This window comes from Ranitomeya imitator, chromosome 1, assembly GCF_032444005.1.
Source record: "Ranitomeya imitator isolate aRanImi1 chromosome 1, aRanImi1.pri, whole genome shotgun sequence".
NCBI lineage: Eukaryota > Metazoa > Chordata > Amphibia > Anura > Dendrobatidae > Ranitomeya > Ranitomeya imitator.
In genome coordinates this window covers 971136276-971148420 of record NC_091282.1, presented here as the reverse complement: position 1 = coordinate 971148420, position 12145 = coordinate 971136276, and the positions used below count along the sequence as shown (strand labels likewise).

The 12145-nt window shown below is 45.0% G+C and overlaps 1 protein-coding gene across 1 annotated transcript in view; it reads right to left on the bottom strand.

Annotated features, from left to right (window-relative positions):
• ENPEP (glutamyl aminopeptidase) overlaps positions 1–11784 on the bottom strand; it is a 140301-nt gene extending 128517 nt beyond the window's left edge. The window contains exon 1 of the mRNA XM_069743856.1: positions 11021–11784. Coding sequence (XP_069599957.1) covers positions 11021–11718 — 698 coding nt within the window. The 5' untranslated portion in view covers positions 11719–11784. The remainder of the gene's footprint in view (positions 1–11020) is intronic.
• Between the last annotated feature and the right edge of the window lie 361 nt (positions 11785–12145).

The window sequence follows — 12145 nt, the reverse complement described above, 5'->3', positions numbered from 1 at the left end:
GGACACACTGAATACTGGAGACCATGGGGCAGATTTCAGGACACATTGAGGCAATGCTGGAGACCCTGGGGCAGACTTCTGGACATACTGGGGCAATACTGGAGACCATGGGGCAGATTGCTGGACACACCGGGGCAATACTGGAGACTATGGGGCAGATTGCTGGACACACCGGGGCAATACTGGAGACCATGGGGCAGAATGCTGGACACACTGGGGCAATACAGGAGACCATGGGGCAGATTGCTGGACACACCGGGGCAATACTGGAGACCATGGGGCAGAATGCTGGACACACTGGGGCAATACAGGAGACCAAGGGGCAGATTGCTGGACACACTGGGGCAATACTGGAGACCCTGGGGCAGATTTCTGGACACATTGAGGCAATGCTGGAGACCCTGGGGCAGACTTCTGGACACACTGGGGCAATGCTGGACACTGGGGCAGGTTGCTGGACACACTGTGGGTAATATGCTGGACACACTGGGGCAATGCTGGACACTGGGGGTAATATGCTGGACACACTGGGGTAGACTGCTGGACACACTGGGGAAAGGCTGGACACTGGGGCAGATTGCTGGACACACTGGGGGCAGTGCTGGACATACTGGGGCAGATTGCTGGACACACTGGGGGGTAATATGCTGGACACACTGGGGCAGATTGCTGGACAACATGGGGGTAATATGCTGGACACACTGGGGCAGATTGCTGGACAACATGGGGGTAATATGCTGGACACACTGGGGGCAGGACTTGAGGCATGGGCAGAATGTAGATACGGGGCATGATTGGAGACACGGGGCAGGATTGGATCATGGGGCAGGACGGATACGATGGAGGCTGGTGGGGCAGGATGGGGAATAGTGTTACCATAGGGGATAATTAAGGGATATTATTACTGCAGTGATGTATTTATTTTATTTTTTGAGTATACTGTTTTAAATGGGGGGGCGGTCCTGTTACTGTGCAGAGTGACACTATATCGCCTTTTTATCTTCATGTGGTGTAATGTAGAAGTTGTGAAAAGTTAAATAATGTGTTCTGCAAGCAGAGCTCGAAATAACTGTGTTATTTCCTGCAGAAACGAGTCCTGGCTGGAAGGAATGATGGCGGTCTGTGCTGGATGAAAGATGAAGGACTTCACCTAGAGACGTCACTGGTGAGTCAGTGTTACCTATACACTGACACTATACACTGTATGCTATATAGAGGTCCTGTGTATAATGTCACCAGTGATCTCTGTATTACCTCTACACAGACACTGCATACTAAGTACAGATCTCCTGTGAATACTGGCACTTATGGTGATAGTATTGTGGTTTTTTTTTTATTACTGATCAGTATTGTAGTATTCAGTCACTATGTGGTGGTAATATGTGGTCTGGAAATGGTGTTGTGGTATTTGTCCCTTGTATGTAGTATTATTCGGTCACTATGTGGCCTGGTCATGGTGTGGTGGTATTAAGTCACAGGTGTGGCATGTGGGGGTGACACCATTAGGCCCAGTTTAAGTTCTACAAAACAGGAAAACCATTTTTGGTAACCTTTGTGTGTATTGAGCGGGAGGGGGGGGGGGCGCCAAACTCGGGAACAGCCCCGGGCGGCAAAAGCTCTAGCTACGCCTCTGCATGCATTTAATATTGAGTATTTCCTAGTGGAGAATGTTACAGCCAAAAGCCACTTGAACTCTCAGAATCAAAATATAAATGGATAACCTGGCACGGGTAAAGTTATTTGGCACTGTAAAACTAATTCTATTGTTTGCAAAGAGATTTCATTGACAACTTCTCTACCATTAAAGCCAGCTAAGGCGCCTTACACATGCATTACTTCTTAAGTAACATTAGTTAGTGACAGTATTCTAGATACAGGTCCTTCTCAAAAAATTAGCATATAGTGTTAAATTTCATTATTTACCATAATGTAATGATTACAATTAAACTTTCATATATTATAGATTCATTATCCACCAACTGAAATTTGTCAGGTCTTTTATTGTTTTAAGACTGATGATTTTGGCATACAACTCCTGATAACCCAAAAAACCTGTCTCAATAAATTAGCATATCAAGAAAAGGTTCTCTAAACGACCTATTACCCTAATCTTCTGAATCAACTAATTAACTCTAAACACATGCAAAAGATACCTGAGGCTTTATAAACTCCCTGCCTGGTTCATTACTCAAAACCCCCATCATGGGTAAGACTAGCGACCTGACAGATGTCAAGAAGGCCATCATTGACACCCTCAAGCAAGAGGGTAAGACCCAGAAAGAAATTTCTCAACAAATAGGCTGTTCCCAGAGTGCTGTATCAAGGCACCTCAATGGTAAGTCTGTTGGAAGGAAACAATGTGGCAGAAAACGCTGTACAATGAGAAGAGGAGACCGGACCCTGAGGAAGATTGTGGAGAAGGACCGATTCCAGACCTTGGGGAACCTGAGGAAGCAGTGGACTGAGTCTGGTGTGGAAACATCCAGAGCCACCGTGCACAGGCGTGTGCAGGAAATGGGCTACAGGTGCCGCATTCCCCAGGTAAAGCCACTTTTGAACCATAAACAGCGGCAGAGGCGCCTGACCTGGGCTACAGAGAAGCAGCACTGGACTGTTGCTAAGTGGTCCCAAGTACTTTTTTCTGATGAAAGCAAATTTTGCATGTCATTCGGAAATCAAGGTGCCAGAGTCTGGAGGAAGACTGGGGAGAAGGAAATGCCAAAATGCCTGAAGTCCAGTGTCAAGTACCCACAGTCAGTGATGGTGTGGGGTGCCATGTCAGCTGCTGGTGTTGGTCCACTGTGTTTCATCAAGGGCAGGGTCAATGCAGCTAGCTATCAGGAGATTTTGGAGCACTTCATGCTTCCATCGGCTGAAATGCTTTATGGAGATGAAGATTTCATTTTTCAGCACGACCTGGCACCTGCTCACAGTGCCAAAACCACTGGTAAATGGTTTACTGACCATGGTATTACTGTGCTCAATTGGCCTGCCAACTCTCCTGACCTGAACCCCATAGAGAATCTGTGGGATATTGTGAAGAGAAAGTTGAGAGACGCAAGACCCAACACTCTGGATGAGCTTAAGGCCGCTATTGAAGCATCCTGGGCCTCCATAACATCTCAGCAGTGTCACAGGCTGATTGCCTCCATGCCACGCCGCATTGAAGCAGTCATTTCTGCCAAAGGATTCCCGACCAAGTATTGAGTGCATAACTGAACATTATTATTTGATGGTTTTTTTGTTTGTTATTAAAAAACACTTTTATTTGATTGGATGGGTGAAATATGCTAATTTATTGAGACAGGTTTTTTGGGTTATCAGGAGATGTATGCCAAAATCATCAGTATTAAAACAATAAAAGACCTGACGAATTTCAGTTGGTGGATAATGAATCTATAATATATGAAAGTTTAATTGTAATCATTACATTATGGTAAATAATGAAATTTAACACTATATGCTAATTTTTTGAGAAGGACCTGTATGTGTGCCAGCTGTAAGTGTAAATTACCCTGGACACTTGATAAAAATATGAACATGATTTAGCAGAGAAGGTGTGAAAAATTCTTAGCTCCTACTCCAGTTCAAAGAGCAACGGTCCAGAATAGCACCCCAAAAAAACTGCTGTTTTTAACCCCTTCATGGCCTTGGGATTTTTTCGTTTTTCCGTGTTCGTTTTTCACTCCTCTCCTTCCCAGAGCCATAACTTTTCTATTTTTCCGTCAATTTGGCCATGTGAGGGCTTATTTTTTGCGGGACGAGTTGTACTTTTGAACGACATCATTGGTTTTAGCATGTCATGTACTAGAAAATGGGAAAAAAATTCCAAGTGCGGTTAAATTGCAAAAAAAGTGCAATCCCACACTTGTTTTTTGTTTGGCTTTTTTGCTAGGTTCAATAAATGCTAAAACTGACCTTCCATTATGATTCTCCAGGTCAGTACGAGTTCATAGACACCTAACATGACTAGGTTATTTTTTACCTAAGTGGTGAAAAAAAATTCCAAACTTTGCTAAAAAAAAAAATTGCGCCATTTTCCGATACCCGTAGTGTCTCCATTTTTCATGATCTGGGGTCGATTGAGGGCTTATTTTTTGCGTGCCGAGATGACGTTTTTAATGATAGCATTTTGGTGCAGATATGTTCTTTTGATCGCCATTATTGCATTTTAATGCAATGTCGCGGCGACCCAAAAAACGTAATTCTGGCTTCTCGAGTTTTTTTCTCGCTACGCTGTTTAGCGATCAGGTTAATGCTTTTTTTTAGTTGATAGATCGGGCGATTCTGAGCGCGGCGATACCAAATATGCGTAGATTTGGTATTTTTTTTATTGATTTATTTTGATTGGGGGGAAAGGGGGGTGATTTAAACTTTAATATTTTTTTTATTTTTTTCACATTTTTTTAAACTTTTTTTAAAAACTTTTGCCATGCTTCAATAGCCTCCATGGGAGGCTAGAAGCAGGCACAGCACGATCGCCTCTGCTACATAGCAGCGATCTGCTGTTCGCTGCTATGTAGCTGAAAATCAGGTGTGCTGTGAGCGCCGACCACAGGGTGGCGCTCACAGCTGCCGGCGATCAGTAACCATAGAGGTCTCAAGGACCTCTATGGTTACAATTCTGAAGCATCGCCGACCCCCGATCATCTGACGGGGTCGGCGATGATGTCATTTCCAGCTGCCCGGCCGGAAGCGGTAGTTAAATGCCGCTGTCTGCGCGGAAGCGGTAGTTAAATGCCCGTCTTACGGGCACATGTCAGCTGTTCAAAACAGCTGACATGTCCCGGCTTTGATGCGGGCTCACCGCCGGAGCCCGCATCAAAGCAGGGGATCTGACCTCGGACGTACTATCCCATCCGAGGTCAGAAAGGGGTTAAAGCATCAACATTTTTAACTGCACTCTTGTATTTATTTCTAGCAAACACTTTATCCTACCATTATTCTCACCAATATAAATTTTATATTAAATGTAAATAAAATTAAATAAAATGTAATACTTATCTGTTATTTGTTTTAGGCTATGTGCCCATGATCAGGAATATCAGCGTTTTGGCACAGTGTATTTTCACTGCTTCCAAAAAGCTGCGTTCTAATCACGCAGTTAAATCCACATGTTCTTAGCAAACCATGCAGATTTAACGCATCTAATAATTGGCTATTGGGAAAACTACGCAGTGGAGGCTAGCATCTCGGTTGCAGATAATTGACATGTGGCTGCTTGTAAACCCGCACTGTGGGTGAGTGTACGCACTGTTAAATAGAAGCACAATGGGCATGGGATTTCTAAAAATCCCATCCACTGTGCTTGTAATGTAGAACATGGGGTATATGGGGTATCTAGATAGAGGTAGCACCTCTGGTGGAGTGCTTGCCGTGTCCTCTTTGGACAGCTCTTCCATCTTTGGTCCTCATCTGATGCTCAACTCTCACCTGTACCTCCAAGTAGCTGCTAGCATGCGGCAGCGGGTACACCCCGGAACACCGCCTCGGCAGGCGGGCCAAACCAGGTGAGGGTAGCTGTTGGGTTTCTTTGAGACCTACACTGATTTTCAAGGGTTTGCCTACCCTTGCATGTGAAGACTGGATATGGCAGACTGTGCGGAATAAACCAAGGTTCAACGGACAGACAAGCGATTTCCAGCACAGTGTTGTGGAGCGCTGAGAGGGCGCAGCGAGGCACATATAGGACACTGCTGGCCATCCACTGCACCCTGACCTATCTCCAGTTGTCTCGCCTAGCTCTTGCCACTGGGGCTCGATAGGTACGGGCGAGAGAGTGAGGTTGACGACTGCGCAACTCTTCACTTTAATCCAAGTCAAGCGCAAGTCATGACTTCAACCACTGCGTAACAAAAAGTCCTGTGGCGATGGGAGAGTGGCAAAGCAGCAGGTGTGGAGTCACTGGAAGCTGTAGTCACGAACCTGCACACAGGCGGCCCAGGCCATATGGTCGCTCTCTACTGGACCGAAGCAGCAGTGGAGTTCGGCAGCCTCCTGGGTGTCTGAGTAGTCCTGTTCAGGATCACTCTGCTCACTTCAACCGAGGAAGGGGCTAGAAAAGGTGCCTCAAACATAGTCTGCTTCATTTCACCTGGCCAGCCTACCGCAGCTGGCGGGTTTCTCATACAGCGGTCGACGCACAATAAATAAAAAGAAAATGATGGTACTCAACCTTGGCACATGGAATGTGAGAACTCTGCTGGATAATACCAAGGCAGACAGACCAGAGAGAAGAACGGCATTGGTTGCTCGGGAGCTAGCTCGTTACAAGGTTGATATAGCAGCTCTGAGCGAAAAACGCCTGGCAGACAAGGGTCAATTGACAGAGCATAGTGGTGGATATACATTCTTCTGGAGTGGTCGAGGCAGCACTGAAAAACGAGAAGCAGGCGTGGGATTTGCTATTAAAACTCATCTTGCTCGTAAACTTACCTGGCTTCCGGAGGGCATCAACGACCGTCTGATGACATTTCAGCTCCCACTTACAAACAAGAAACGCGCGACTCTGATCAGTGCCTATGCTCCCACGATGACTAATCCGGATGACATTAAAGATAAGTTCTATGATGAACTTGACACACTTATTTCAGCAATCCCACAGGCAGTCAAGCTCATTATACTTGGAGACTTTAATGCCAGAGTGGGAACAGACCATCAAAACTGGGAAGGGGTCATTGGGAGACACGGCACTGGCAAGTGTAACAGTAATGGCCTGCTGCTCCTCAAGATGTGTGCCACACATGACCTTGTCATCACCAACACTTTATTCCGCTTACCCACCAGCAAGAAGACATCATGGATGCACCCACGCTCGAGGCATTGGCATCTCATTGATTACATCATTGCCAGGAAAAGGGATGAGATGGACTTTAGAGTGACGAAGGCCATGTGTGGTGCAGACTGCTGGACTGACCATCGCCTCATTGTGTCTAAGTGCAGGCTCCGCATCCTGCCTGCAAAGAGACCCCAAGGGCAGAAAACGACAAAGAGGCTGAATATCTATAAGCTGCAAAATAAAAGAATTGAAAGGGAATTTTCCAATGACCTTGATGGCAGACTGTTAAATATACTACAGGCAGAGGAGATTGGCGTTGAGGAACAGTGGACAATTCTGAGAGATGCTGTTTATAATACTGCTCTGGAGCATCTTGGATCAGCAACCAGAAATAATCAAGACTGGTTCGATGAAAATGACGAGGAAATAAAGACACTCCTAGAAGAGAAACATCAGCGGTATAAGGTGTACCAAAATGACCCCACGTCGTTAGCTAAGAAAGGTGCCTTTACCAACATAAAAAGAAAGGTACAAATTAAGCTACGCGAGATGCAGGATATCTGGTTTAGCAAGAAGGCCGACGAAATTCAGGGCTATGCAGATACCCATGACCAGAAACGCTTCTACGATGCGCTCAAAGCTGTATATGGACCCCAGTCATCAAGCTCTTCATCTCTGCTTAACGCAGATGGAACTAAGCTGCTGACAGAAAGGAAACAAATTCTGGAACGGTGGGCTGAGCACTTTAATAATATTCTTAATCGCCCTGCCAATATCAATGATGAGGCTATTGCTCGCCTGCCCCAGGTAGAAATCAACAAGGAGCTTGATGTTCTTCCAAGTGGAGATGAAGTCAGGAAAGCAGTAAAACAACTTTCTTGTGGAAAAGCACCCGGAAATGATGCTATACCTGCTGAGGTATATGAATCTGGCGGCCCTGTTCTGATGCAAACGGTGACCAAACTATTCCAATATATGTGGACAAAGGAACAGGTTCCACAACAGATGAAAGATGCCAGCATAATCCACATATACAAGAGGAAAGGTAATCGCCAATCTTGTGACAACCATCGAGGCATCTCCCTTCTGTCCACTGCAGGCAAGATATTGGCTCGTGTCTTGCTCAACCGCCTTTTACATCACCTTGAGCAAGGACTATTACCCGAAAGCCAGTGTGGTTTCCGTGCTAAACGTGGAACAGTAGATATGGTCTTTTCAGCACGTCAACTTCAGGAAAAGTGCCAGGAGCAACACCGTGACCTTTATGTAACTTTTGTTGATTTGACCAAGGCTTTTGACACAGTCAGTAGAGATGGCCTGTGGAAGATCATGGCAAAATTTGGCTGCCCGAGCAAGTTCATCTCAGTCATCCGGCAGTTCCATGATGGCATGATGGTGAAGGTTCTGAACGATGGAGACGTATCTGAGGCTTTGCCAGTAACAAATGGCGTAAAACAAGGCTGTGTGCTGTCTCCAACCCTGTTCAGTATGCTGTTCTCTGCAATGTTAAGTGATGCCTTTAACAACTGTGAAGATGGAATCCAGGTTAGGTACAGGACTGATGGCAAGCTATTCAACCCAAAACGCCTGAAGGCGGTTACGAAAGTGCATGAGACTGTTATCCGTGAATTACTATTTGCTGATGACTGTGCACTGAACGCTAGCACGAAACAGCAGATGCAGCATGAAATGGAGAGTTTTTCGCAAGCCTGCGACAGTTTTGGTCTCGAGATCAACATTAGAAAAACCGAAGTCATGTATCAACCGGCTCCAGGAAAACTGTACAAGGAGCCACGTATCACGGTGAAGGAGCAAAACCTCAAAGCAGTCGATAACTTCACCTACTTAGGCAGCACACTTTCCGTGAAGTATCCATAGACGCTGAGGTTAACAACAGAATCGCCAAAGCCAGTGCCGCCTTCGGGAGACTGCGTAAGAACGTCTGGGAACGAAGGGGACTCAGCCTTACCACCAAGCTGAAGGTCTACTGCGCGGTGGTCCTCACCACACTTCTCTATGCTAGCGAGACCTGGACAGTGTACAGCCGGCATGCTAAACAGCTTAATCATTTCCACATGAGTTGCCTCCGCAGACTCCTCCACATCAGGTGGCAAGACAATGTCCCAGACATGGCAATTCTGGAACAAACTGGGCGCTGCAGCATCTACACTCTCCTGCTGAAAGTCCAAGCCAGGTGGGCTGGACATGTGGTCCGAATGCCGGACAGCCGACTACCGAAACAACTGCTGTACGGAGAACTGTGCCAAGGAAAGCGAGCAGTTGGGGGGCAGAAGAAGCGCTATAAAGACTGCCTTAAGGTGTCTCTCAAAAACCTGGAAGTCAACACCAATGAATGGGAAGAGCTTGCCCTGGATCGTCCAGGTTGGCAGGGCAGGATCACCTCAGGAGCACGTGCAGCTGAAGATAGGAAAATCTGTGACGCAAAAAGACAGCGTGCTGTACGCAAGGCACAAGCAGAATCTGGTGTACTGACCACATCTGCTTTCGTATGTCAAGTATGTGGGCGAACCTTCAGGGCCCGGATTGGACTCATCAGCCACCTCCGGACCCATAACTATTAATTCTCTTCTAACCCTGAAGTCATGGTCATCTTCGAAAACGAAGGACGAACATCAATGTAGAACATAGCATATTGGATGCAGTGCTAATGCATTGGGGCCAAAACGCTGTTATCAAGGTGTTGTCTTTATTGCAGTTCTTGTCAATACATGTAGAAATAGAAACATATACTGAAATAATTCACTATGATTGGAACAAATATTAGAACAAAATTATTCTAATCTGGTATAAAATCTTTTTGTCATTACTATTTTCATACTATACCATATTCACTATGATAACCTGCAGAAAGATCATCATTGAGGGACCATTGGCAGAAATGCAATATTCAAATGAGGACCTGTGGGGCTTCATAGCCCCAGATGCAACTGCACCTTATCTACCCTCTATAATTTAAAGAGAATCTGTCAGCTCCCCATCCTTCTCTAAACTATCACCATACATTTTATATAAGCCTATTTCATGGTTATAAGAATATCCCTTTTGTGCCATATACATATTTCTATATTTGAAAAATCAGGTTCTAAATATGGCTTGCGGTAAGCAAAATAGTCAGGACTGGTCCAGCAGGGCATTGATTACCCCAGACTAGTCCTCCCTCAAATCTTGAAATTATGCCCTGGTGGGGGTGAGGGGGAGTTGTGATTGACATGCACCACAATTCACTATCAGGGCTATTCAACTCTTAAGCATGAGCGTGACATTTTGCCTTCTCTGACATGTTCAATGAAACCTGGAAGGCTGACTACAAAGCGGAATTGACATCACAAACACCTCACTGGGCATGTGCAGTGCACTGATGAAGCCGATGAGCATCCCCTACTTCATAACACATGGCCAGAAAAGTAGAATGTCATGCTCATGCTCGAGTGTTGCAGAGCCCTGATAGTGATCGGTACAGTGGTGTCTATCACGTTCCCCAGGGCATGATTACAATTTCAGAGACAGCACTAGTCTAAAAGAATCAATGCCCCACTGTTCTAGTCATGCCTAATTTACATTATCAGCTATGTTTATTATTTAGGACTTGATATAACAAATGTAGATATAAGTGTATGTCACATAAAGGACCATCACATGATCTAAGAATTGGCTTATATAAATTTATGGTGATGCTATAGGACCGTCTTGGAAGCTGACAAGTTTTGTTTAATCAATAAGCACAAATAACTTCTCCTGAAAATGTATTTGTTGGATGATATCAGGATCATCATGATTGTGCAGTGTGCAATGTAGCATGCAAAATAACAATTTCTAAAAAACAACGTATACACCTAAATGCATACAGGTACGCGCTGGGTAATAACCCAGCGCGTACCTGTATGCATTTAGGTGTATACGTTGTTTTTTAGTATTTATTTTCACAAACCATTTGTGGAGGTTTGTTGGTGTCGCTGCAGGGACGTTGTAACATACGGATATTTTGCGCCACCAAATACCTATTGTATATTTCAAAATAACAATTTATCTGATGCTGCAACAAGCAAGAAGAGTTGATTGTTGTTTAGATGCTAAGATTTTCTTCGTACATCTACCCTATGAATCCTAGCACTGCGATATAAGTTAACGCTATATAAATAAAGATTATACGCACCTACTGTAGAGAACAAAACATATATTTACATATACGTATATAATAAAAAAAAGTCATAAATACATTACTTGGTCACTCCATTTTCTTGGTAGGTAGTCCTGTAGAAGCCCACTAGTGATCCATTCAACAGTCCTGCAAATTGCAGTGTCAGACGATAGGTATCATCCAATACATCATTGTTGACATTAGGTTGTAGAACTTGGTTGGCTTCGAAAACAACGTGCTCATGCAGTTGAAATTCAAAGCAATGATTGATGGGGATCTCTTGGTTATTTCGATCTCTTAGCCTGGGTTTCCCTATAATCTTGGTCTCCCTGATGTGCAGCCACAGATGCTTGCTTCCCGACCGAGTCACTTTCAGCCATATGGTCACAGTACCGTTGTATGTATCTTTATCCATCTCAGGTTGAAGATCCAGGTCATAGTGCAAGGGATAAATGTCATTTGGGAGTCTAAACTGACTCCAGTCCCCACTGTCATTATTTTCAACTGGGCAGCCTTCAGAGTCTGGTTGCAGTGGGACAGTAACAGGAGTCGTTGGGTTTGGCGAAAGTGTGGTGGTCTTGGAGCTGATTGTAGGAGGTTTGGTGACCTCTCCATTGGTGCTTTTACATGGCTCTGGATAAGTAAGTCCTACTCCCAGACCCACAGCCAATCCCACCACTACCACTGCTGCTACAATAAATGCTGCATGCTTTCCGCTGATGCAATACTTCTTAGAACCCCCCTTCTCGTACATGCCCATGTCTTCTACATCGCTACCCATTATGTTTTGAGGGCAATGAGCTTTTCTGCTCCTCTGTTCGCTGCTCCTCAGCCCAAGCTGATGTGAGACTCACTTCACTACTTGAAACATACTTGTATCAGCTCCCCCTTCCTCCTCCACCTCCTCACCCTTCTCCCGCCTCTCACAGGACAGTGTAGCTGAAAATAACTCTGTGTTAATCAGCAATAGATGATGGCAAGATGTCACAGAAGGCATCCCTAAAGTGAAGACCTAAGAACACCTTGTCAATGATCTCTGCCCATTCTGCTGCAATTATGTTATTAACCCCTTCACCCCGAAGCCTGTTTTCACCTTCCTGACCAGGCCATTATTTTCAATTCTGACTACTATCACTTTATGAGTTAATAACTCTGGAATGCTTCAATGGATCCCACTGATTCTGAGAACGTTTTCTCGAGACATATTG